Source organism: Pundamilia nyererei, unplaced genomic scaffold (assembly GCF_000239375.1).
Source record: "Pundamilia nyererei isolate P.nyererei 1_Seehausen unplaced genomic scaffold, PunNye1.0 scaffold00040, whole genome shotgun sequence".
NCBI classification, from domain to species: Eukaryota; Metazoa; Chordata; class Actinopteri; order Cichliformes; family Cichlidae; genus Pundamilia; species Pundamilia nyererei.
Window position 1 is genome coordinate 668,929 of NW_005187441.1, and position 13,784 is coordinate 682,712.

The 13,784-nt window shown below is 40.2% G+C and overlaps 2 protein-coding genes across 3 annotated transcripts; both read right to left on the reverse strand.

Moving 5' to 3' along the window:
* Positions 1-824: 824 nt before the first annotated feature.
* prkag3a (protein kinase, AMP-activated, gamma 3a non-catalytic subunit) lies at positions 825-4,841 on the reverse strand. Of its 2 annotated transcripts, none has more exons than XM_005730898.1 (13): positions 4,720-4,841; positions 4,577-4,616; positions 4,276-4,376; positions 4,076-4,157; positions 3,931-3,989; positions 3,568-3,613; positions 3,410-3,464; positions 3,200-3,326; positions 2,945-3,110; positions 1,665-1,702; positions 1,406-1,552; positions 1,126-1,318; positions 825-1,005 (listed from the first exon to the last, which is right to left on the reverse strand). In XM_005730898.1, the coding sequence occupies exons 1-12, from the start codon at positions 4,735-4,737 to the stop codon at positions 1,202-1,204; spliced, it is 996 nt and encodes a 331-aa protein (XP_005730955.1). In that variant the 5' UTR covers positions 4,738-4,841; the 3' UTR covers positions 825-1,005; positions 1,126-1,201. The 2 variants fall into 2 exon arrangements, with proteins under 2 accessions (XP_005730955.1, XP_013765750.1); XM_013910296.1 differs by having other exon boundaries at positions 3,553-3,613.
* Positions 4,842-7,393: 2,552 nt separating this feature from the next.
* Positions 7,394-12,501, reverse strand: cnppd1 (cyclin Pas1/PHO80 domain containing 1). Its single transcript, XM_005730901.1, has 8 exons — positions 12,258-12,501; positions 11,662-11,764; positions 11,295-11,376; positions 11,070-11,190; positions 10,819-10,947; positions 10,664-10,725; positions 10,423-10,540; positions 7,394-9,252 (listed from the first exon to the last, which is right to left on the reverse strand). The coding sequence occupies exons 1-8, from the start codon at positions 12,318-12,320 to the stop codon at positions 8,608-8,610; spliced, it is 1,323 nt and encodes a 440-aa protein (XP_005730958.1). The 5' UTR covers positions 12,321-12,501; the 3' UTR covers positions 7,394-8,607.
* Between the last annotated feature and the right edge of the window lie 1,283 nt (positions 12,502-13,784).

The window sequence follows — 13,784 nt, forward strand, 5'->3', positions numbered from 1 at the left end:
GACTAAAATAAAGGTGATACTGAAACGTGCCGTGAAACTCTGATAGCTAAATTTAACTAAACGGAATAGAAAAATGCAAAACTGCAAAAATAAATAAAAAAAATACATAAATAAACGCCAACTTATACCTGAAGTTATACAGATGCATTTCCGTTTCCTATAACAATTGCACAAACACTTGATTATGTTTTGTGTATGTGTGTGTGGGTGCAGACTGTGACCTGCGAGTGTATTTTATTTTGAAGGTAACTCCTCTTCCGATCCCAGTCTGTCGCAAAGACGGGTACACAGATGGGCGGACGGATCATACGGCCCGTCAACAGAAAAAATAGAGTCACGTGTTTCCTTGTTTACTGTGTAGAGAAGACGGGGTTAAAGAAAGCCAAAGAGTACCACCCCGTGGTTAGAGATACTGATTGTTATGCAACATTTTATACAATTTTAAACTATTAAATTTAACGTTTTTTTTATCAAGATTTCCTCACGTACGTGCTTATTTTCGTTTCATATTAGTTGTTTTTAGAAAACAGATTATTTGTATTTGCACATGACAGAATTCTTTTTTAAATAGCAACGCTTATAAAGATTAAACAGATTTAAAATTTCATTAAGAAAAAACCCAAAGGAAATTAGACTTGAGGAAAAAGAGCTTTTGATGCTCACAAAGCCGAAGATGGATATACAAAGTTATCAGAGCTTTTTCAAGTATCAAAAACTGGAGTGACTTGCCACTGAAAATCTGTGAGATAAATTGAAGGCCAAATACTTGAGGGGTTTTTTTTTTTAGAGGCGAGGCACTGAAAAGACAACACAACAAGCTTAAATACAAATTTAATTGAGAAATGTTATCAAAATCAGTAAACATTTACTGATCAAATGCTGCTTTGTGTTGTGGAGCTGTGCAGATGCATTGAGGCATTAGGGTCCAGAAAGCATATAAACAGCAGTAGAGTTGGGGATTATTTCTTCCTGGTATGAGGGCTCATTTCAGTCACATGCCAATTTCTGTAAAACAAAAAAGAACATTTGTAATCACACTACTTAGAATTGATCTTGGGAGTATGTAGAAAATGAAACAAAGCATCAGTCAAACAGCACAAACACAAAAGAGGGTCATGAGCCAACCTGCCTGGGTGCACTGCCAAGACTCAAGCCTACACAGGTGCTAAAGGAGGGGAGGGGGGCCCTCTTTCCCCTGGTGCTAGGACAAGAGGGCATCAATACCTGCAGGGGTTAAGACCATTGCCTGCAGCAGGTCAGACAGAGAGATGATGCCTTTCACCACATCAGCCCTGTCCACCAGGACCAGCCGATGGACCTGGGATAAGCACAAAGGACTTTTCTTTTATTATCCTTTGACCTCATAATTTCACGATAAATCTTAAAGAGGCTGAAAAAAGTCTACCTCAGCTTTAACTATACGGTCTATAATGGTTTCCAAGGTTTCATATGGATAGCACTTAATAACTCCCTCAACGCAACATATCCGCTTTTCAACAGCCTCCTGCATCGTCATGTCCAGATTGTTGTAGGTCTTCTGGGCTGCTAGGTTCTGCAATGGATCAAAAACGGTATCTGGGAAAGTGTGTGTGTGTGAACAATGCTTTGATATTTAAGGAAAATAAGTGGAGTGATAAATATAGTCATGTTAGATTTGTACTTACAATGACATCAAATCTTGAGTAGAGTGCCACCACTTTGCCTGGGAAAACAAATAGTTTGACAATGTAATAACCGGGTTACAAGTCTAACAGTCTTTATTGTTATAGTTTTTTTCTGTCATGTGTACACTGTTTCAGTGGTGGATACACATTAAAGCATGGCCAAAGTGTCAAATGAGGAGGTGAGAGGTGAGGTGTCATGGTCCCTGGGTCTTGGATTCAGGGCTTTGTGTTCTTGGTGAGGATCACTTATGTTTTAATCGAGCTGTTTTGGATATTGGTATAGTCAATATTTTCCTTTGGAAATTATTATACCGTCTGTTTAGTCTCTGTTTATCTTCTTGTTCTTCTAGGTTACACAATGTTTTGTTATCGTGCTTTGTGCTCCCTTCCTGTTCCTCCGGCATGTCCCTGGGTCTGCCTTGTCACTCTGTGTTCCGTCTCCCTGGCTTTCTGATTTCCTCTTTTGTATTTCCATTTTGTTCCTTCTACCTTATCTCCATGTTTGTTTATCTTCTGTCTCTTTGTCAAGTTCCTATGGGTCTCTCTGTGTGTGCCCGCATTTATTTTGATAGTGTTTTGTGTGCTTCATATTGTTTTAATTCCCCTCCTTTGTTATCCTGATTTGTTGCGGCTGTCTTCCCTGGTGTTTCCCCATCTTCCTAATTACCTGGTGAGTATTTAAGTGCTCGGTTTCCTGCTGGTCATTGTGTCCTCCCTTGCACACTTCCTTGAAGGTTTGTAGTGGTTGGTTTTGATCTGGATTATTTTGTACTCAGTTTAAGTTCTGCAGTAAAGCTGTTTCTTAGAGTAAACGTAGTTTCCAAGTCCTTCATTTGGGTCCAACACACAGTCAGCCTTGATAAGTGTATATACAAGTGATCACTGTGAGCCAAAAGCTCAGGCTTCAGACTGGCGTAAATTATTCTTTCCAGTAGGTTTTTCTTCACGGTATGACATCATATACAGTGGATGTCCCTCAGGACTTACCCATCTGCTGTTCAAGCTATTGTTTACAAGGGGCAGGCAATCAGAAGCATCAATCTATCTTTGGATTGTGGGAAGCACAGGGAAAGCATGCAAACTCCACATAGAAATGCCTCTGGCTGACTGCTCACTTCAAACCTAAGACCTTCTGGCTGTGAGGCAACAGTGCTAATGACAACGGCACCATCTCAATATAAGGCAGATAAGCATTATTGTGACCAGTGAATCGTGCAGAGCTACTCTTGTGGTTTTGTAGAATATATACATGGTGACAGCGACAGCTGAGTATAATGTACCTTGTTCATCCACCACTGGCAGCGCAGACACCCGCCTCTCCACAAATATAGAGAGGGCATCATAAAGCGATGCTGTTTGCTGGACAGTGGCGATGTTCCTGAAAGTTCCTATCCCAAGTTCCTGGATCGGCCTCTTTGTGAATGCAGGCTTGGGAGGTTTTTTCCCCTAAAAAAATCCAAACACCCATATTTGAAAAACAAAGTATCATGGTACTCAAGGCTACAAAAAACATCATAACTAAAGCTTTTGCTCACAAATATATGGAGGAACTTGAGGATTCTTTTGTGGGTCAGAATGTGCAGGACATTCCCAGACTCTGGATCGATTACGGGCAGCCTGTGGATTTTGTATCTGAGTAAGGAATAGATGGCTTCGAAGAGGCTGGATGGAGAAGAGATAAGAAGAGGAATGCCTGCCAACTGGAATTTGAAACAGAGGTGCCTCAGAGTGTTGTGTCCACTCACCTGGCCTCTGGAGAGATACTAATGAGGAAGTTATTGGAATACTGCAAATAAACATCTAAACAGAAGAGGAGAGAAATGGCTCAGATGAATTTCATAGACCTCTGGGCACAGATGATGCCATTCATTCCTGCTTGCATATTTACTTCGAAGGGAATCACCTCTCCATGTTTCTATCTTGTGGCTCTCAAGCTCATACATCTGAACCTTAAAAAAACAAAGACGACAGGCATTTTTATAGTTGCTAGCAAGAAAATAGGAACTTTTCTGTCATTTAATAGTTTATCTGTCACATGGGTGTAGTATGAATGGCTGTGCGGGAGGTCTTTATCCGTAGGACGAGTTGTAAAATTTACGAAAGTTAAAAGTCAGAAATGTATGCCCTCTTTCACATGTTTCTAAAACGTCCAGTGGGCCAGATTGGAGTTTTTCCTGGGCTGATTGTAGCCCCGAGTCCTTTGTTTAACTCTACAGTAGGGGCATCCAACCTGAGTGGCTTCAAACTGTGGGAATTTAGTGCTCACCATGGGGGACTTGTAATAGCAGTGAAGGATGTTGATGAAATCTGTAATAGTCAGCATACCTGTGGCAGAGGAGGATTCACATTCCCATTATTACCAGTGAGTGAGCCCAGTCTACCATATCTGTCCCATTAATCCGTCATCTTACCCACAAATCTCTGCAGCTTGCTGTCCCATAGTGGTGCAGCCCTCAAGCCATTTGCCACCAGTGCATAAAAGGCTTTTTTCACCTTTTGGGGTTAAAGATTTTTCAGTCAGTGATGTTTTACAGGTAAATAACACTACTCTGTGACAATTCAATATGAAAGTCTCGATGTGCAACAGCTCATGGAAAAGCTTCAGGCTCACTTGTAGTGTGGTATCAAATATGACCAGTTTACAGCTGGTTGGAATGGCATCATAACAGCGGTGACTTTTCATGAATTTCATGTAGACTGTGGCATCAGCCTCTAGGAGAAAATACACCAGCTGGTCACAACACACTGTTTGAACAGGGTTCAGCAGTTATAGACGAGGACATATTCATGCGTGCACACACACAGCTACAAAACGAAGGAAAGTGCTAACAGCACAAAGCCAACAAATGCAAATACACATATGCACATTTCCATGCACAAATCCAAACCCAGACAACTGCCAGGCATTGTACCTTGACTCTGTATTTCCTGCTTCTTTTCTGGGAATGACACCTATAACATATATCACTGTCAACAAAATCCCCATGGCTACTCATTTCCTTGGTTTCAAAAATATTATCAACCTCCCAGACACCCCCAATCATATACATTTCACCTGTGAACGAGGCTCCATGACTCTGTCTTGTGTCCATGAAAAAGTGGTTTTCAAAGCAGGAAACTGAGACCGTTTGTTAGCCTTTTCTACAAAGCAGCTGGGTCTATATTAGGAGTTCTCAAATGGTATGTGTCAAGCCAGGAGTGTAGGGGAGGGGTAAGAGAAGCTTGGCATAGAGTCAGGGGGGAGGGACATCCCATATTCAACCAAAACCAGACATCTGTTTTCCCCCTCTGTAAAAATGCTCATCCAAAACGTAAGGCTTATCCTGGCCCTTAAAAACATGGAATAGCTTTTCAACTGTTATGGGATCACTTAGTGCAATCCCATAAACCCTCATTTCTTCATATTTTGCCAGGAAAGTGTGATATACAAACATACATATATATATATATGGAAATACAGAATATAAGGCAAAAATAGTTTGTACAATTCTAAGAAGCTCGAAAGTCAATATTTGGTCAGTATTAGACTACCGTTTATTCAGTCTGAACTCTCTTAGGCAGCGTTCTTGTCATGTCTTTATGTAGTCTTCAGGAATAATTCACCAGGATTCTTGAAGGACATTCAAAACTCTTCTTTGATTGTTTCTGCCTTTTCTTCTGTTCTCTGTCAACATGATCCCACGCTGCTTCAATAATGTTGAGGTCCGAGGTCTAGGTAGGCGAATTTATCCGTGTGTGTTTTCCTACCCAGGTACGCTTTTACTGCATTGGCAGTGTGTTTGTGATAAATGAACCCACTGCCAATCAGACACTTTTCAGATGGTATTGCACGGTGGATTAAAATATGTTCCATCAATTTTCACCACATATCCAACACCACTGGCTGTAATGCAGCCCCAAACCATGACAGAGTGTTCTGCACATGGCTATAGATACTAACTGTTATACCTCTTTCCTGACCTCCTCCATAAATACTGAGGATGAGTTGAACAAAAAATAAATAAATAATTGAAAAATCAAATTTGTTCCCCTTCACTTGTCAAGTTTCCTCAAATTTTTAAGGATACACTGCACCCCCTGCCAAGACATTTCAGGTAAGAGCTCTTTGGGAATTACTCCAAAATACCATTTAATACCTGTAAGAAGAAATGGGAATAAATAGTGTGTTTTTGCAGTAGGCTGCAAACAAAGTGACTCAAGTTGTCTGTTATGTCTAGATACAACATTTGTTAATTCCTTGAGTTTGGTGCCCTTATTTAATGACATTGGTCAGAAGTGGTTTAGTCTGTTTTCTCTCCTTTAAAGGTTAAAAGTTCAAACATACAACAAACATACTGTTTCATATTTACTGAGATTCAGCGTGGCTTCATTGTATGTTGACACAGAATTATATACAAAGTATCTCAAACAAATGCGGTCTTTATTCTTTTTTTTGCTACACATTTTACAATATTTGCATTTTATAACATGTACAAAATTTAAGGGGTTCACGATCCAAAGTGTATCAAATTCAAAATTCAGATGAATTTGTTAAAGGTTCAATTACAAAGTAAATGTAGATTTGTAGCGGTGTAGATAAAAATGACCATTTTCCCTTCTGGTGTTGAAAACATGACAATAATGCAGTAACAATGCAAGATGATTTTCTACATCAATGAAAATGGAGCCAAAAAGTGCAAATCTCCCGCAACAAAGGAAGGTTGACGACGTTTTCCTTTAAGACAACACATGCAAAAACAAAAAAAGCTAGAGACTGCATGAAATCACAGGAACACATCCTTTACAAAGGTGTTCCACCTGGCTAAGACCCTGTTACAGGAAAGTGACGTAAGTATTATATTTTGTTGCCATATCACATCTGGTAAAAAAGAAAAAAGACAAAAATCAGCCACCATAACCAGAATGTGTGGAAACGGTGTGGCATGTGACAGTAACACAAAGACACGGTTTCAACTGTCTGGTCTCCTGTCCAACCATTTCTCTTCTCAAACCTAGAAGACAACCGGATTTTATAACTAGCTATCAGTGCCAACAGTATGTGTATGTGAATGACCAGTGTCTATTGCAGTCCTCAAGCTGCATCAAAGAAAGGCTATATGGCTACACGAAACGAATATGAATAAGAAAATTGAGCCTGGTTGAAGTCCCTTCTTCATTAAAAAAATAAAACAACTTACTGTGAAACTTTCAACTTTCATATATGCTTGGTAACCACCACACACATTCATTAACCTGCCAAATGTGAACAGCTTAACGTGGACATGAAACACTACATGTATAAAGGCTAATTTACACCATTGAGCCCTGCTCTCAAAAACTGACGTAGATGTAACTGTCTGTGAAACTGGCTTTAAAAATAAAAAAGTGCCTAAATTGAAAGTTTTTAGAATATGTTTAGCGCCATCTTGTGTGAGTACAGAACGTTGTGTCACTGTAGTTCATGTAAGCTAACTGGTAACAGAAACAGTAATTCAGGGGAAAATAAGGACACTTAAAATAAAAATCAGTTTAAGGGGATCACTTTTGTGCTGCCCCTGGCTGCAGCAATGAGATTTATGTTAGAAATGAGGCTATACTGTCTACTTTAACTCACCATCTCTTAAGATGTAAATGGCTCGTTGTTGTTTGGCTAGCTGCACCGAATGGGAAAATCCACCTGCTAGCTGTAAGGGCAGGCTTTTAAAGCTCTTTTTAAACGAGAATAGTGTGGAGGAGAGCCTGTTTGAGTCAGCTGGAGGGTGTTTCAGCAGGCCGATGACCGGAAGTCAGAAACTCTGATTTTTCCTCGTCTGGTCGTGTGTACCAAGCGGCACAATCAGCTGATGTGATCAGCGTTATTTTATGCATTTTTTAAAATCTTACAAGTGAGGAAAAGTAAGTGAAGGAGATTGTAATGTGGATGTAACCTGTGATATAAACTGTTTAGCTGTGCTTGGGAAAAGACAGGACATTTTATTAGAGAAAACAGCGCTGATCACATCTTGCAAACATCTGCTTTGTCAGCTGATTGCACAGCTTGGTGAGAAAAAGCTGTAGTGTTGGACTCCAGCTTGCCAGTCTGGTGATTCAAACAGGCTCTCCTCCACACTGTTCTCATTTATAAAATGCATCAGAAACCGAAACATAACGACTAACAGGTGGAGTTTCCTGTTTGAGTGCAGCCAGCCAAACTACCTAAAACCACTTACTGCTTAAGAGACAGAGAGTGACAGTGGAGTCGATTTGTTAGCATGAAACTCATTGTTGCAGCCAGTGGCAGCACAAAAGTAAACCCCTACACTGATTTTTAGTTTTAGTGACCCTGTTTTCCCCTGAGTTATTGGTTCAGTTATTAGTCAACTAACGCAAGTCTTTTTTACTGCAACCAACCCGACGATATCACGGTCTATATTGACACAAGATGGCGCTAAACATGTTTTATAAACTTTAACGTCACTTAATTCGTAAATCCAGCTTAACAGACAGTATTACATCCATGTCAGTTGTTGAGAGCAGGACTCCATCGAGTAAATTAGCCTTTACACATACAGTGGTTCATGTCCACTTTAAAAATTACCGCTGTGACACAGCAACTCGGAACACATTCAATTCAAAAGCCCTACAACAGCAAGCGACAGTGGCGAACTCTTAAAACAGAAGGGTGATAATGTGAATTTAGTTGCTGCAGAGAATTAAATGAACCAAACTTTACAACACTTGTGATTAATCAAGCATTGTGGTATTTGAATTGACTCAAATTTACCCTGCAGTATTTAACTATATAGAAATTTCCTCCCTGTGAACCTCTTGGAAAAGTGCCCAACTCCTCTTGTATTTTCTCCTGTATTCTAGATCTGGAAATGTAAAAAAAACAAACAAGCCTTGAAGCAGTAGATGAGTGACAACAACAATGCTGGTTTCATTTCCAGAGTCCATTACTACAGGATGAATAGCTCTGCCATTTCTAGCCAGGCATAAGCAGAGCTTGGACTTTGTCAACTGGCAGCATAGACTTTGGGTGGCAAGGTCGCAGCTGTACAGGAGGAAAAATATCTAGATGAGAGTCCACACTTGGCTTGGTAGCACCGAGGAGGCTGGAGGAGAACCACGACAAATGAGGCTGATGGTTTTCAAAGGGGCCGTGAGGGAGGACTGATGAGGTGTTTCGAAGCCCGCAAGCAAGAGGAGGGAGTGTTGCGAGACAGCCAGGACAGATGAAGGACACAGGAGACCAGGTCTGGGAGGCTTCCACATCAGGTTTCGTTTCAGGATGTATATGACCCATCGAGGCAAGCAGGGAGCCCCAGAGACACAATACAGATGTTTGTGTGGAAGATAATGGAGGCCTTTGACTGTGGTGTTGCCTGCTTCCAGGTGAGCCAGTCTGACGGTTAACACTCTTGTTGGCCAGAACACAACAAGGGAGGCGGCGGGCTGAGGAAGAGGTTTCTGGACTCAGGTTGGAAGCCAAAAAGTGGGTCAGGCTGATCTCATCTGGCGGAAGAAGAGACTGGCCTCCTCTAGAGAGACTGAGCTGGTGAATCACAGCACTGGTGGCAATAAGGCCAGCCACACTGGTTAGATAGACCAGGCCAAGCATACAGGATACCTGAAAATGAATTGAGATGAAGTCTTATGATGAAACGCAGAACTGCATTAAGGAAAACCCATTATGTTTTCTTTATTTTCTGTCACATATACACTGCTACAATGAAGAACGCTGATATTTAATAGGCTCAAAGTTTAAATAATGAGGTCAACCTATGTATATTCACTATGAGCCAAAAGAGATGGTACTCTTGGATGTCTACGAAGATATTCGTCAGCTCAGACACACAGCTCAACGAAGCCCCACCGACCTTTTCTTCAAATCATTTGTTTGAGAGGTGCAGCCAATCAGACAAAGAGTGGATTTAAGGGACAGCAAACTGATGGCTTATTTCAGACAAGAAATTGACTGAGTGCCCACATGATGGCCCATAAGAAGGTAAAAAAATATCCAAATAGCTTTTGCCCCCTAAAGAGCAAGGGCTATACTAAAACTTTGATGTTTTATGATGTTTTTATTGTAATACGTCAGCCTGTTATGGGATCATTGTGACATCGCAGGGCGTTGTATTGAAAAAATAAAAAGTGTGTTAAAGAGCTCTCTCCATGCCCTTTAATATAATGCATTACTCATTATGGTTTCTCTGAGCTGTTTTTTCCCCCAAAGTTAAAGTTGACCTTGGGGAAAAAAACAACCGGGACAGACAAACAAACATGGGGCGATCGTGGCTCAAGAGTTGGGCGTTCACCTTGTAATCGGAAGGTTGCCGGTTTGAGCCCCGGCTTGGACAGTCTCGGTCGTTGTGTCCTTGGGCAAGACACTTCACCCGTTGCCTACTGGTGGTGGTCAGAGGGCCCGGTGGCGCCAGTGTCCGGCAGCCTCGCCTCTGTCAGTGCGCCCCAGGGTGGCTGTGGCTACAATGTAGCTTGCCATCACCAGTGTGTGTGAATGGGTGGATGACTGGATATGTAAAGCGCTTTGGGGTCCTTAGGGACTAGTAAAGCGCTATATAAATACAGACCATTTACCATTTTTACCAAACTGATCCTAATATGTACTTCCTTCCATTCGAGGAAGACAAAATATGGAACTGGAAATGGGCATAAAAGGTCTCCTTCAATACTTTGTGCACTTTGCTTGGTTGTAAAACTATAAAATGGATCAATTAAAAAAGCCCTTAAATATAAAGGCTAAATATTAACGTTGTAAAAATATGTGTCCTCTTCCTACCTTAGTAAAGTGCTGGTAGATGGCTGTGAGGGCTTGACTCCATACAGAGTGCTCTAGCAGCACACAGAGGTCAGTGTAGGTGAACCAGCCGCGTTTCATCCCCTGCCGCTCCGCAATGCTGGAAATACACATCACAAACAGATATATTTGAAATGAAAGGCTTAAATCAACCATGTTGTGTTTTGTAGGCTAAATGTAAATTCTTGTAAATGCTGCATTTTAGTGTTGAGTTACAACAAACCTGGTCTCCAGTTGACTTAGTAAATCAAAGAAGTCATTCGGGTCAGCGAAGAGGCTCCACTCCTTGAAGATATGACAGGAAGGTTTGGACACATCATTTGAAGCAAATGTTCGTGCAGGCACACCTTATTTACACACGCACACACAATCACTTACAATGGCGTTCAAGAAGTTCATCTCCAGGTTGTTGACAGTTTTGACATCCAACTTCCCAGCTGCTCCCCATTCATCATTGAACACCTCCTCTTCTTCACCTTCATCATACAGGTACTTGCTGGCAACCATCTAAATCATGAATAAAAGTTTACAGTATTTCATGGCACTATCTCGACATTATGCTGGCTTAAAAAAAAAAAAATCATAACAAAATCTCACTTAGAATGAACGTCTGAACCCTAAAAACATACCATGGAGATCAAGAAGAGGTCAGAGGAGGAGATCTTTTGGAGGTATTCAGGGTTTCTATGTCTAAGCCTTTCTATGTAAACAAGAGCCAGCATCATGGCACACGGAGAAATGCAGGCCTCCCTGAAACAAAAACAAATTGTTTTAGGGACATGATTTAGGGACAATCGCCCATTTCTAAAAGAATGAATAATATCTGTCTACCTTTCACTTAGTACAGCACAAACCTGGCAACATGGGCAGCATACTTCTTCTGGAGCTTTCGTATTGGGCTTGGGGCAGACTTTTGGAAGATTTCGACGGCAATATCTGAAAGCAAAAAGTCAGAAAAAGTCAAAAAGAAAGTGGGCTCCAAGTGTGATCTTTCTAACCCTCTTTTATCAGTGGTTCTGATCATTAAAAAAAAGACATTGTTTAATATACAAACTATGCTTTAAACACCTGAAATTTTATTAACAACAACATTAAACTGTCTTATAATAAGTCAGAAAGAAGAATTCATCCGGAACAGATTACTTCTAAAGCAGAGCCAAAAACTTTATATGTATAATAAATTTGGCTAAAGCTTTAAGTGACAGTAGACGCTTTGCTTACCTGTAACAGGGCAGGAAAGGGCATCTAAAGAAACATCATTGTCCAGGCCATAATATAATCGCTTTCTCACTCTTTCGGTCAATTTCTGGTGTCCAGGAAGAAACTATACGAAACACAAAATCCCAAATTAGGTATATTAGCTTGACTATTATGGAAACTGTTGGGTGAACTTAAGCTGCTAGGCGATATCAACAAAGAAAAATAAAACAATTAAAAATGATACAAAAAATAAAAAAAAACAAGCTTAGCATATTTAAACCAATGCTAAAATGCTAACAGCAGAGAGTAGCTCTTGTTTACCATAACTGCTGCTAGGCTTGGGCTGGCCCGCAGCTCGTCGGCGGAAGTCTAAAATAACAGCTACCACTAGCATTATGCTATCCACGGACGCTTGCATACCTTAAGGTTTTTAAGATTTACACATGGTAAGACGATTTGTACAGGTGAATACGTATCACACAGAAGAGTAAAGCATCCGTCTTCGCCTACTCGGCCAATATTTTGGGACAGGAGCTTCAAAGTTTACTCGCATAAGTCAGCTAACGCTAGCTAAAGCGCCTAGCCTTAGCTAGCGTGGTGGTAACTCAACAACTTACCGTGAACTCTTGGAAATCCGAGAACTGAAATGTATTCTCGTTAAATAAAGCGTCGAAATCCATATCTACGACAGGTTAAACATTAGTCCGCCAAATAATGAGAAAAGGACAACTTGGCCTGGCTCCCTCCTGTTTGGTAAAGCTTGCAACGCCCTGACGGAGGGACACAGACGGTGACAGCTGAAACCTCCAGCTGTTTCCCTCTCTTTCCGGGCACATACAGATGCTGGGACTCCAGGGGGCGCAGTCTGCCGCTGTTACACGAAAGTTAAATGCAGGTCAAAAGTTTTTCTTCCATTTTGTCCTATTTTATTTTAATTTTTTGAGTATATATGGCCTATTTAACCCTTCGATGAAACCACAGCCTTAGAAACTTGAATTGTTGTTACTGTAACTGAGCAGAATTCACTGAAATCAAGCCATCAGTTGCAAAAAATTCACATGGTATGGCATGACTTACCAAAGATATACACCTCAGTTAATTCATTATAACACACAGTTCAGCCCATAATAATAATTTCCTGAATCTATCAGTAATGTGATATACTACCACCTTAATATTAAAAAAAAAAAAAAAAACTAAACTGGACAGGAAATTGTTTTAATTAAAAACCAAAAAAGTGGAAAACATATCATTTATTGCTCATGTGTACACAATGAAATGTAATATGAATATGAAATATTTCCACAAAACTATAACTATGAACAACATACTTCGTGAGGTAGATACAAGACAGAACATTAACTTACTTAGAAGTGTATGGCTGTTCTTACTTAATAATTAAACATCTGTTACTGCATAGACATTTGATTTTAAGACATCTTAATTCAGATATTTTCACTTGTTAATTCAGCAAAGGCACATATAAATAATGCTATTGCTATGTCATCATTGAAGAAAATAAAATATTTATTTTTAATCAGTGTCACAGGAAACACTGATGATAAGTGCCCGTTGTTTTATTTCCTTAATAAATGGAGATGTACATCAATGCATTACCAGCTCTTCTATCCTGCTTTATCTTCTGCCTAGCTGATGACCTAAAGCCTCAATGTGCAAATACGCTTTTCTAAAAGACTAGTGTCACTTTAAAGAACAACACAAATTCAGCAAACAAAAACTTAAAATAACGAAAAAAAACTAAATCCCTGATGGCATGCATGTAATCTATTCTTATCCACAAATCATTCACAAGGTTTCACTAGTATCTCAGTGCACTAAGATGTAGTGTCAAGGCTGAGTTCCCTTTCTTATGCCTCAGGTCATATTATTGCTCCAGAGTCGAGGCAGAACTATATGATCACTGCAGTTTTTCATTAAAAATAAATAAAAATTAGTAAGGTGATTTTCATGAAACTGGCATCATAGAGCCATGAATAGAACAAAAAGTCTCAAACTGAGCTGAGCAGTCTGAAGCCTGTGCTTTTGGTCTCCTGTATACGTTAATCTCTGGCTGTCTTTACATGAGAATCCACAAATAGTATATCTATGAAAGAAAAAGCGCAATAGGTCCTCTTTTAAAACTG